The sequence below is a fragment of the Poecilia reticulata genome, chromosome 5 (assembly GCF_904066995.2).
Source record: "Poecilia reticulata chromosome 5, P_reticulata-male-v2, whole genome shotgun sequence".
NCBI lineage: Eukaryota > Metazoa > Chordata > Actinopteri > Cyprinodontiformes > Poeciliidae > Poecilia > Poecilia reticulata.
In genome coordinates this window covers 8,298,829-8,312,565 of record NC_088834.1, presented here as the reverse complement: position 1 = coordinate 8,312,565, position 13,737 = coordinate 8,298,829, and the positions used below count along the sequence as shown (strand labels likewise).

The following is a 13,737-nucleotide window of genomic DNA, read 5'->3' as shown; positions in this document are numbered from 1 at the left end:
CTCATTTAGAAAATAGTAACCCATTTGTGCTGAATTAAGTGCTTGTGTAACATATTTTCCATATTAGAAGTTAAGTTAAACTGTACAGGTTAAGCAGCACACAGTTCAATTCAATCCTGTCTTTGTTTTTGTTGCTATGCGTAGAAAAAGCTTAAATATCCCCCTCAAAAAAAAAAAAAAAAAAAAAAAAAAATAAATAAATAAATAAATATATATATATATATATATATATATATATATATATATATATATATATATATATATATATATATATATATATATATATATATAATTTTGTATTTATCAAAGTGGGGAACACCCCCAAAAGTGGTGGAGAATGACCGAGCTAAGATCCTGTGGGACTTCCAGATCCAGACAGACAAGATGGTAATGGCGAACCAACCAGACATTGTGGTGGTGGATAAAGAACAGAGGAAAGCCGTTGTGGTGGATGTAGCAATACCAAGTGACTACAACATCAGGAAAAAGGAGCATGAGAAATTGGAGAAATACCAGGGCCTCAGGGAGGAACTGGAAAAGACCTGGAAGGTGAAGACCACAGTGGTGCCTGTGGTCATCGGGGCCCTCGGGGCAGTCACCCCCAAACTGGAGCAGTGGCTCAAACAGATCCCAGGAACAACATCAGACATCTCAGTCCAGAAATGTGCAGTTCTAGGCACAGCCAAGATACTGCGCAGAACCCTCAAGCTCCCAGGCCTCTGGTAGAGGACCCGAGCTCAGAGGATGAAACAGACCACCGGCGGAGGGTGAAAAGGGAATTTTTTTTATATATATAAGAATTAAATTAGAGCACAAGAAATGTTTCCTGTAGGTGATGATTTTTAAATTGTTTGCCTTCTGTGTAGGAAATTGAACAGTGAACCACAACCATGCAATTTTGGGACCACAATGTATTTTCCATTTCAAAGTGTCTGTTCACTTCTGCAAAGTGAACAAAGTACTGCATTACAACCAAATTGTCATCTCATCAAACATAACAGGCACATAGTATACACAGATGAACAAGAAAAGTGAGCTAAAATCCAAAATCCCAGGAACTGTTTAAGTATCATGTTTGTTTCATTACAGAAAAATGTCAGTCAAAGTCTATAAGCCAAATGTCTGACAGCCGAGAGTGAGAGGGAACAGATCAGACAGCTCTCTGCTGTCTACTGCAAACACAAACTAACACCAACATCAGAGCCCGACAGACAGGGTATATTAAAAGTCGTCTCATAAATCAATCAAACTTCATAATTTCAAAGGAGACGACTTCCACATTACGACTGTGTTTTTGGAATATACGAATAAAGAAAATCTACGTTTGATGTTACTAGAGACAGTAAATAATTTGAATATTGTACTAATTTTAGCTGGAGACATTTATCAAAACAGACATTTCAATTTCAAGACTGGAAGTCAAAACATTTCTCACTTCTTTGACAAATTCAACTTATTTCTCACTTGACCTTTTTCATTGTGCTGACCAAATGTTTCAAAGGGGTAATTTCCTCCACAAATTTCCATTTTTATTGCAAATATATTGGCTCTGCAGAAAAAGAACAGAGATATTTAGACATTTTTATAGTTCCAAAAGTTTCTAGAAGTTTCTCCTTCTCCTTTTTCTTCGTTCACTCCTTGTTCTGTGCTTCTAGAATTCAACAAGGAATTTGAAGAACTTCAGGTATGAAATCTAAAACCTTTCCTTCTTCACCTTGTGTCTTTATCAGTTTGCTATACATACCTGTTTATCCCATCTTTCCTTCTTTTCTTTTGTAATTGGGGGATACTGTAAATATGTTGCTTCCACAACACATGGAGATGCAAGGGACTAAAGGAGCTGACAATTTTTACTAAAGTTGTTGTTTTCTGGCTTTCTTTGGCTTTAAGTCAACTCAAATTCTCACTTTACCACACACATATGTGTCACCTAATGTGCAAAAGAAAGTCTGGATTTTTCTTGCAAGCCAGGCTGCAAATCTATACGGACATATTTTCACAAGCTGTTTATGAACCGCTCAGATTTATGCATATTTTACGATGAACATTACACACAACGACGTTCAAATTGATTGTATTATTCTAGAATTAGAGTTGCAAATACAAGTAGTACCCCATGCATCGCATAGGCATTATGTTCACAGGTTTGGTCCTGAAAATTTCTCCAAGCACCAACTGTTCATCAGGAAAGTCTACAATCTGTATGGAACACACAGTTCCAGCACTTCCTGCTAACATCTTTCATCTGCATGCACAGGTTTCCCAGCATGACAAGTGGATTCCAAGAATTACACAGAATTACAGATGGATAGTGTTGCTAGGCCCCCTTTCTCCTCCTTTTCTCTGGAGCATTACAGTAATGTAGCAGCGTTCAGCTGCACTTCCCTCCAGGGCTTTTCACCTTTTAATGGGTTGCTGCAGTTTGCTCTCTTGGGAAAATGTGAAATAGCTACGACATAAGAAGCTTAGTGCTTGGCCTCACAAACAAAACATGTTTTCTTTTTTTCCCCCAAAGTCACACAACACTTTCAAAGTAACGTGTTTCTGCAGTGTTTTGTGTGGATGTTCTGCACAGTCAGTCATGGATTCTGCTCTCATACTTGTTTGATAATTACACACCTTTACTGTGTCAGTAAGGCAGTATGGCAATATACCCGGACTATGTGCTTTTTGTTGGATTAGTCCTGATGCAATGATTTGATATTGCACTTAATTGGGTTCCCAACATGAACCAATTAATTTATTAATCATTTTTTAATTATTTTTCTACCATGTTTGTATCTTTTCCGGCATTTTTGAAAACCTGTCTTTTTCTTAAACACAATACTACAGCAAACAGTTGAATTAAGATAATTCAACTGTATTCAACACAGTCAAATATTCAACTCAGTAAAATAGTATTTTTATATCAGGCCTGATATGAAAATACTATTTCACTGAGTTTCATGTAAAAATTCAGAAAAACATTTGACGAGGTGAACTTTGCAACCTGAACAACAAACTTCTGGCACTTTTCTGAAATATTGGACTCAAGAATGTTTTTGTTTCTTCTTGTAAAGTAAAAAATAAATAAATAATACTGGTTTCTCTCTGCCTCCTCCTCTTCTGTCACACCTCCTTTCTTTCGTCTCAGCTTCTGAACACACAGACATCAACATAATCTTGTCTGCTCATTTCACCGCAAACAAATGTGTCTTTCTGCATTTATCCCAGTCTCCACATCTCTCTTTTATTGTTCAGTTGTCAGTGTTACCCCACCTCCCTCTTTCTTTAGCCTGCCTACACACATACAGGACAACGCAAGTCATTCTAACTACTTTGACATCAGAATAAGAGGCGACAGATGGAAAAAAAATGTAAAGAATGAGACAAACTATGTCAGAGAAGCAAGGGAGAGGCAGGCCATTACTACTCGGGAAGATTAAAGAAAGTCTTACAGAAGGGTACCAGGTTGGCAGAAACTAAGGTGAACATAAACACTAAACTGTAACTCATACATTTCTATTGCTGTGCAAAGAGTAAATATTTTGCATAAATTTGTTTAGATTCTCTTTCTCCAACTATTTATTTTCCTTTTTATTTATATATAATTGACTACATTTCTCTTAGTCATTCCTTTTCTAACACACACTATCTCACATCAGTTCAGGGTGGCAGCATATATACAACAGACAGTGAGCTTAAGATAAATTGTGGGTAAATTTTACAAGAAAAGACCGTAAATGATAAAAGTGCCATCACACTGAGATTCCACTAAAGGATGCATTTCTGTGCTGCTGTGTGAGTTTCTGTGTTTCACTTAAGCCTTCCACTCAGCGCAGTTATTGCTGATATCTACTTACTGAGAACTCAGCATACTATTGTGGATCTGCAGGTTGGTTCAGTAACCAGCGTCTGCTGCCTGACACTGAGGGTAGATAAGTGAAAGCATCCTCACATGTGTTAACACCATACAGAGACCCCCTGGCGCCCCAACACAGCTCTGACTTTTTGAAACAGAGACGCCAGATAAGAAGTTAGCAGTGTATCGACAAAGGCGTGAACGAATACAGGTTATGTATCAGTGGGTAAAATGTGATTTTTGTGAAGATTCTTGACTGAAAACGAAGGTTAGTTGGAGGTTAAACCAACTATACATGGACTTTACACCTGAACAATGTTTGATTTCAGACCTTGGAGGAGGTTAATGCCATAAGGGAACACCTGCATCAAGAAGGGAAGAAACATGGACTGTAATCCGGTCTACCATGGCTGTATGCGTCGTTAATTTCTGAGAGTTAGTCTCGTCTCTGGTGGTTAACATTGCTTTCTCATTAACACCACACAAACATGAATTATGTATCCAGGCTAACACTCTCTATTGCTTCATACTTAAACTGTTGGCTCACATATTCACATATTATTAGACACCAAAAAGCCCAGAGAGGCTAGTACCTTCAAAGTTATTATCTGCAATTAAGATTTTGCTAGTTCCTCTGTTGAATTAAACAAGATGGAACAATATATGGGAATTTTAGACTATCAAAGACATAATTATTTTTATTTGATCAAATTTGAGATGAGCAATTAAAAATCATTTTCTCTATTGCCTACATACCGTCGTGATAAGAGGTGATGATCATACCATGATGCCAAATGCAACATGAAACTCAAACATAAGCACTTTGGGCAAGACATGCTGTCCTGTAAATATTAAAATTTGATGTTTTCCATTAGCAAAAAGGCTTTTCTATTCTAAATTAGAACAATGGACTAAGTGTTATTGAAAAATAAATGTTTCACCCTAGCGCTTGTTTTATACAATTTTCCGAATCCTTTCTGAAAATAGTGATTATTTACACTGCTTTAAAAAACAAATTATCTGAAATCATGCAAAAACAAAACAAAAATAAAAACACGTTTATCAGTGATTTGCAATGGCCAGTGGCGCAAAAAGTGGGTATGCAGGGTATGCAACGCATAGGGGCGCAGCACCAGAGGGGGCGCCAAAACCCCGTCTGGAGTGTGCGGTGCACCGATGATGTTTTCCCATACACTTCAGCACGCCTTACGCTCCTTCACCTCGCGCACATAACGAGGTAAATGTAGCGTGTTTTACCCTTCAAGTATAGTCGCCTCGGGGGCGGGGGGGAGGAGAGTGAGTGAGTGAGCGTCGCTCCTTCACCCTGACGTTCCTTCCCTCGGGGGGGGGCGCCGATCTATGTTTTCGCATCCACCTGAATAATGTGTAGTTGCGCCACTGGCAATGGCTAACTGCAACTTGCACTTTTCTCTCTCTTTCTTTACACATTATTATTATTCAAAATATCATTATTCACAATGATATTGTGACTAATATCACAATATCTGGACTATCACTTAGTTCTGGTTAGTTCATGTCGCATTCTATGCAAAGGTGCATTTACCAACTCTCAGACATTTCAAGAGGAACATATTTTCTGTACTATAAAATGCATGGGAGTCTGATTATTATACTAAATTGAGAGAGGAATGAGATTATCCAGGAGGACACTTATGAGTTCTTGCAAATTAGCATCTCTGACCTAAAATTTAGAAATTAAGAAGTGCAGTTTTCACTCTTAGTGTCCTGTTTACACAACTGTCCCTCAAGCTGTGTGGAGCGTGGAGCTTCAATTGCTCTGTTGAGCTGTGATATATATATATATATATATATATATATATATATATATATATATATATATATATGTGTGTGTGTGTGGGAAAAATGGTGTGCTTTCGATGGAACTGCCATTTAAACATTTGTGAATTGTTACTATAAAAATGAAGATCAAAACATTTAAAAGAATAACAGAGCAGGAGAACTAAATTGTTATTTTTGATGACTTGCCGTCTCCTGCTTCCCCATATCTTCACTTACATCTCATGGTTCAAATAAAGGTCAGTCTTTGATTTTATGACCATGTTGATTTTAAGGTGAACTATGCAGCTGTAATGTTTATGGCTACAATTCTGTTACAGTGTCACCAAACAAATATCTGCAAAAATATCCAACTTCGTGCTACAGCTGGCCTGGTTGGCATAGTGTTCAAACATAATCTGGATAAATGTTTTTCACACACTTCCACATTTCTCAACCCACATATCAGCCACGTTGTCATGGCTATAACCTGCTTTAAAAAAGCTTTTTAGTGTGTTTATACTATCCCATTATGAGAACCTTCTCAGTGAAACAAAATTTGCTTTTTCCAGCATTTTTGTTATTTTTATCTGCCTAAAAACACACTAATGCACCACATTACTAAAGCATTCAGTCCCCATCATTCAGTTCCTTCAGGTTATTTTTGTATTTATGCCCTTACTATTAATCCACATGGTATTTATACTTAAATCATGAAATGCTCTTGATGCTGGATTTATAGTTCCATTAATGGGACATTAAAATGAGCTATGTAAAACTGGAAATAGCAAATATGTCAAATGGGCCCTGACAATAAAATTCCTGTCTTTCATCTCTTCAACTCTGGCAAGGAGGAAAGACAAAAGTCTGTTAATTTTGAATAAAAGCACAGTGTGACAGAACTGGCAGGACATAAGGAGGATGAGTGATGAAACCAGCCCACCGAATAGATAAAGGGAGGAACGGTGACAAATTTAGATTTCATGAAGCCATCAATCACAGAAATGCTCCTTTATCCATTTAGCTGCAGATTTATTTCCACTCAAATCATTAAAGTAAAATTTTATGTAAAAAAAGCAAAGGAAGAAGACTAGGTAGTAAAGTCACTTAATCTGAATTGCAGGAGGTACAAAGTTACCTTTCTGTCTACGGTCTGAGGACATAAATATACTCCACAAGATGATACAAATTAAAATAATAAACATCCTGTGTAAATATTTCACATCCATAGAATATCACTTTTCCTATTGTTCTATAAATCAGACATAATAAAAAAGGGAACTTAGCTTTACTACAGGAAAACACAAATCCTGCATAAAACGATAGGTTCATAAATGTGGACTTCATCTTGAACCAACAACAATAATCTGTAATCCATCTTGCTTTGGGCCAGATGTTTAGTTATGAAAAAATGAGGAGCACGGGGTAATTTTTAGTCCCCATATCTGTCCCATGCGTCCTCTTTTCAAAAGATTACTTTCCACAGACTTGACCTTAAACATATTTCATAGGAGCTACAAAAAAACTTACATAAGTTTGACTTAAAAATAAGAATTAATCTTGAAAACTCTGCAAAAATTATACATTTTCTATTTTTGGAATACTCAATGGGTGTTGGTTGACTTTTCATCACAGTATTGATAATATAAATGTATCTGATGTTCAGCACATCATATTGTCTACAGCTGAACATAGGTTGCAGCTCTTCAGTAACTTGGTCTGAAATAATGCTTAATCACCAACAAATGGCAAACAGACTAAGTCTTCTAGACAGATCTAAAAAATAGTTATAAATAAAAAGTTATTTAAAAATATAACATTTTTACAGATAACTAAGTGTAAGTTGATAAACCAAACATCAAATCAATAATTTGTGTTGCTACCCTTTGTTTTCAAATCAGCATAGAATCTTTTAAAAACATGCTTTCAGATCATTATTTCATATATGGGTCGAAACACTTTCATTAACTGAAACAGAAACAGCTCTGCAGGAGGCTGAAAACTAAGAATGAAGCTACTGAACTGCTACCAAGATGCAATAGTGCTGACTGTTTCATATCATGGTCATTCACCAAACGAAGCACAGCAAGAGGCCGCAACCATCAACAAGACTGATTTTATGATGCTCTTTTAGTTCTTTTGAGGAAATACAAATAAACAGGAAACATTGAGGATTGTAGACAGAGCAGTTGGCCAAGGAAACCTTAGGGCAGAAGATTAAAGACAGATTTCCCTTTAAAACTTAAAAAGTCCTGCAGCACTGTAAACTCGGAATTAACAGAATTGCAGTATTACTGCGATGTTCCCATCTGTTATTCTGGGAGGTTTGACCAGAAATTTTATAGAAGAGTTACAGCCACAATGCTGCAGGCGTGGCTCTGACTGTTACTGGTATGCACACAGTAGGTTTGTCTATCCTTTCCTAGTCTGTACAAGGACTGGGTGGCTGCAAACAAACTGCCCCTTATGCAATTAATAAAGTTGTTTTGATCTGACCTGACATCTCCAACATGAAAGCAAGGCAGAGCGACTCAACTTTGAACAAAATCATAGGTAAAATAGACATCAGTTCTTCTAGCAGTCAAAATTCTGGCTAGTTTGGTTTTGGCAAAGGGCTGCTTTTTATTGGGCTCGGAAGCAGTTCAATAACAGTGAAGCACCATAGATATTCAATGCAAGTTTCAGGCTGAATTTCTGCAAACAGAGTTGAGAATTTAATCTGGATTCAATGTAATGCTAACATTCAAAAACTTAACAGGTACAAAGTCATAACAAATCACTACAGTATAACAAAAACAATGTTTTAAATTGCAAAATTAGGTTCACCATCAAATTGAACAACTGCTGTTGGTGCTAGGGAAAACATTTTCAGGGCAGTAGATGCAGGAGCAGCTGTCTTTTCACAATGCTCAAGACAAAACTATTGTCAGGTTTCTCAAGTGGCATTATGTGCACACAGCATGAAGCATCAGTCGTAATCTGCACAGTGGTTAGCTATTTGTCTTTGTCTGACTTGCATCAGTACAGTTGATTTCCCCACAAAGAATCAGCATCAACATTTTTTCTTCATGCTGTAAGGCAGCAAGTCTGAAATGTTTGTCGGTTCTCGACAAAACTCCTTTGGCTTTAATTGAAACAAACAACACAAAAAAGAAATGTGTAATTTCAGATAATTTCAGATAACAGAAAGGCAGAACAATTCCTAAACAAATGTTAAATTTGGGGCTACAGGCCTGTGGGTGTCATTTAGCTGCTTTTCTTGTACATACAGTATCTGGTGCATATGAGACCCATTATCTGCTGTACATAGTTTGCTGCTTACCACATAGAGTTGCTTCCATAGTAAAGCCCATTCCTGAAGAGTTAACGTCACCTCAGTAACAATTGGATCTTCCAGAGGCACCACAGTCTCATGAGGTCTGCACCGAGATGAAACAAACAAAAACAAACGCACATTTTAGTAACAGCCAATTATTTCAACAGTAAACAAATGAGAGACAGATCTTTTGATGGGCTACTATATTTTTATGTATATAAAAAAAGAAACATAAACATATGACGCACATACTATCCACATACATACTGTGCATATATTCACAAATATGCATACAGTTCAGGCAAAAAGTTATACAATTCATATTTCTATATTGCATACTGTACTTATACATAAACAGGAACGTCTTGATTTATTGTATCGTAATAAATTATTTTTACTGTAATTTAAAGTGAAAGTTGAGGGAACAAAAACAGCACTGAAATGTGATTACAAAGGATGATTATTGTTATCATTCAGGGTTGATCTAAAATATCAGCAGTAGAGAGGTAGGATGAAGATGATGTGATGCAAATAAAGCCATGATAACTATTCCAAAAAAAGTAGAACTGGAGTTGAAGTCAAGGACACTTTACCAAAGAGAGCAGAAAGGACAGAGTTCACGGCTTGAAAGGGGAAGAGTCACACAGTTATGAACAGGTCTCACCAATTAATAACAGTATACTAAACAGAATAGTAAATAAAAATGAACTGAAAAACAAATATAAGTTTATTATACACAGTTTCAAGCAGAAATTTTAAACCGAGCATATTGTATATTAATTTGCTTCTAGTGATTCAGGTGGATTGGTGGGTGAAAAAATGAAATGTTTCAACCATAAAAAAAATCTATTTAAGCCAGAAGAAGAAATGTGAAGTATTGTTTTTGCGAAGGAAACATTGGACAAAGAATCAGAGAGATGCCTCGCTCAACAGGTGACTTTACAAGGTTTTTATGGATTTTTTGTTTCACCCATTTATGGTTATAAAACTGTTATCTTAGGTGATTTTTATATTTGTATGTTTGTGACTGAGTGCAACAAAGTGCCCAGAGATCATCGGGTATTTTTTGTGAAGTTGACTTTTACAAGTTGAAAAAACAGGTTCAATTAAATTTGGGAGTCTTTTTCTTAAGTTTAGTGTTAAGTGTCTTAATAAAAATAAGAAAAATATATTGAGCTGCTGCATTTAAAAGGTCTGGGTGGAAGATTAAGACCTTCAGAAAGGTTATAGAAATATTGACATGAAATACTGGGATGTGGAATATTTTTTTCTAAATAACCTTTAAGGAACTTAAACAGTAAAATAAACAATCAGAGAAAGAAAAAAAAAACCTTGCTTCAACTCTGAACATAAAATGATTCACATTTTATATTTTATTTTATGGTTTTATTTTCCTTGCTTCTTTGAAAAGGATGTTTGCCCAGAGGGTGAGATTGTTGGTTAAAACTGAAAGCTGACTCACAGTTTCAGGCTGGAAGTCAGAAATAATAATGCGCCCTACTATTTATTTACCCTGCCATGGATGCCATGTTTTTTTCTCTTGCATCCTCATTCTTTTTCACCATGTATTCCAATTTCTCCGCCAGCTCACTCTTCTTCTGTTTCATAACTGATAAATTAATAGGAGCAATGTACCAAATTTGCTGATCTCCCAGCAGAGCAGCAGATGATAACTGCCTGCTGAGTTCACCCACATCAGTTGTGTTTCAGGGTTTTCTCTCCTATTCTATTCCTTATATTTTTTCCTCATCCACTTCATGTTGCTCTTGTTTAAGTTTCTTTAGGTTTAACTTCACCTTTTTACCCTAATATCTTTGCCACGATTTCAGTTGTATTGATGGCATGTACAATGAAGCTGCTGCGGATCAACACCTTTATCTCTGAAGCATCTCTTTAAACACCTTCAGTGTTGTATAAAATTTGGAGAGGTAAGTTATTGTCATTTGGTTTATTCATTTTAAATAAGCCCAGTTATAGTTTTCTTTTACTTGTTTTTTTAGGATTCACCCTGAAGTTATACCCAACTCTTCTGAAGTGCAAAATTTAACAAGAAAAATAACATCTTGTAAATAAATCATTGTAAAAATAATACAGCACTGTTTTGTGGCTGAGTTAGGTCTGATGAGGATGGATCACCCTCATGTTGTGCTACAGCCACATCTAAACAGACCATAATACCCCTGTTAGCCCCATTTCTGTTAGCTCGAGCTTTTATGCTCTCTTCTTCCTTTTCCCATTGCATCTTCCACTTTCTCCTTGCAACACTCTTCTCCAATAATTACTTTAGAGTTTATTTTTACTTTTTGCCTTTGACTTCTTGATTCCAGTTCATTTTTATTCTCTTTTTCTGTAAATGTGTATTCATATTCCCTCTGATCAAGCATCAGTGCACATCTCACTTCTGACACACCATTTCCATCCTCCGTTAGTCTCAAGCCATCTTTGTCCCAGCTGGCTCTTCTTATGTGTTGCCCCTCTGTTGTCTCCAATCCAAATATTTAGCAATCTCATATTTACTTTCTGTGTCTCTTCTTCAACCTCTTTAGAGATTAGAAGTGTTGTTGGCTATTTTCCTTTATTATTTGCCTCAAAATGTTTAAAACACACAGCTGCTCTTCCAACCTTAAAAGCATTCAACCCTTTGACCATTAACAACCCCCAGTCATTGATCAATCTTTTACTTTTATAAACACTAAATGCATCTCATAATGACTTTGTTTTATTTATGCATTCCAAGATGATGTTCATGATTTATCATCTTGACTGCACGGTGGTGTAGTAGGTAGCATTGTTGTGTTGCAACAAGAAGGTTCTGGGTTTGAATCTGGAGTCTTTCATGTTCTCACTGACTTCACCCCACAGTCTAAAAACATTGCTGTAAGGTAACTGATCTTTGTAAATCGCCATTGGGTGTGTGTTGTTTGTCCTGTGTGTCTCTGCTTGCAGTGTGATGGACTGGAGACCTGACAAGGGTGTACCCCACCTCTCCTCCAGTGACAACCATATTTAGTCATCATCAGTGTTGGGTAAAATTAATCATTTTAACTAATCATTGTTTCATCATTTTATTTGAGTGTTTTATCTACATGTGTTCAGTTACCTTTGACCAGTCATGCTTTAAGGTTCTTTCTGTATCTATAATGTAATTTCCTAATCAAGGGGTCCATCTGTTCTGTTATCTCAGCATTGTTCTACTGAAGAAGGTCATCATAATAAAAGCCATTTCCAAGCAGAGTTGAGCAGAGCTCACCAGTCTTTGATCCCGAGCGGGTTAGAGGTTGTGGATCTCTCCCTTTGCAAAGGAAGTCATAAAACCCTCATTTGTCTTGTGTCTGGTTCTATACAGGTCTTGAACTAACTTTAAAAAACCCCAACAATCAGCCCCCCTGCAAAGATTAGTGGGCAAATTTATGGACGGATACATCATCACGGTGCTTTTTGGAGCATTAAATCACAGACAAATATAATTTATCCACATTTTTCTCAAATTTATACTCATTCATCTTTCTTCATGATCCATATCATGAGCCCCAAAAAAAATCAGGACATCTAAATTTGATTCGCAGTGTAAATAACTGTAAGCTTTTCACATGCAACAACTCACATTTTCCTGCTGCTGAAGGTTCCTGACAGGCCAAGCACAGTCTGAATCCCACCTCCAGCTACGACAGCAGAAGTGAAACCTCCTTCTGTCCAAATACTGTTCTCCGGATTCAAAAAGTCCTCCAGGCCATTTTTAAGAACAGCTTCTATTTTATTTCACAGACTGTCTCCAATAAAAACTAGTGTAACATTTATCCACTGGCCTTCACCTGACCCTTCAAACTAAAACTTCCTCCCCATATGGCCGTTTACACAACATTACTCATGTTGTGAGAATGGTCAGAGCAAGATTCAGCTTAGATTCAAGAGTCAACTCAGACATCATCTGCTCTATATGGTTTTATTAGATTTTTACTTTCTACGGTAACAGAAAAAAAATGGTTCGCAATGGTAAGCATTTATGTAAGCCATATTCTTTGATGATGTTCCTCTAAAAGACAGAAAGGACTGTAGCCTGATTCACAGAGAAAGTGACATTTTGCACACTTCAAAATAAGTACAAAATAAGATAAATTGTATGTTAAAGAAATTATTTTGGTACTAACTAAGCTAGAGGTTTGGTCTGATTTAACTTCAGATAGTGAGAAAAAATATGTCTTTTTATTCAGTGTATTAGTACTACACTAATCTCCCAACCTATCAAACTATCTAACTTCAAAAATACTACAGCAAATTGTATAAAACATTTGGAGTCGCAGAGCGGCCCAGTCAAACTGACAGAGCAGGTCCAACAGGTGGTGTGAAGCAGAGAGCTGCGACTGAAACGCAGGACGTCTCCTTCCCCCCCAAACAGTGAGGAGCGTTGAAGAAGATGGTCGGACAGCAAGCAGCAGAGGAAACGCTGCCCTTTAACACGGTTGGCTCACCTTGGCTGTGATTTTTATGTGGAGGCAGCAGGGGATGTTGTCTGCTGCCTTAGGCTGATTTCTGACTTCAAGGAGTAATCAGTAATCATGTCATATTTTCAAGGTAACTATGGCATTACTGATCTTCTCAAAGCTGCATTATTTGGAGGTGTGTTGCACTACTTAAGAGACATTATGCTTTTTAAAACAATCTTACAACGTCTGTAAAAATATACTCGTAATGAAACCTCGCTCTAAAGTAATTATAACGTGGAACAATTTATGTGGTTGTTGAGTATCCATTTCTCATACACCTCAGTTGTCTTCAATTTCAT

At 36.7% G+C, this 13,737-nt stretch overlaps 1 protein-coding gene across 11 annotated transcripts in view; it reads right to left on the bottom strand.

Moving 5' to 3' along the window:
- dock3 (dedicator of cytokinesis 3) overlaps nt 1–13,737 on the bottom strand; it is a 161,587-nt gene that overhangs the window by 66,923 nt on the left and 80,927 nt on the right. For all 11 annotated transcript variants that reach the window (XM_081606951.1, XM_081606943.1, XM_081606940.1 and 8 more), the window contains exon 5: nt 8,961–9,057. In XM_081606951.1, coding sequence (XP_081463077.1) covers nt 8,961–9,057 — 97 coding nt within the window. The remainder of the gene's footprint in view (nt 1–8,960; nt 9,058–13,737) is intronic.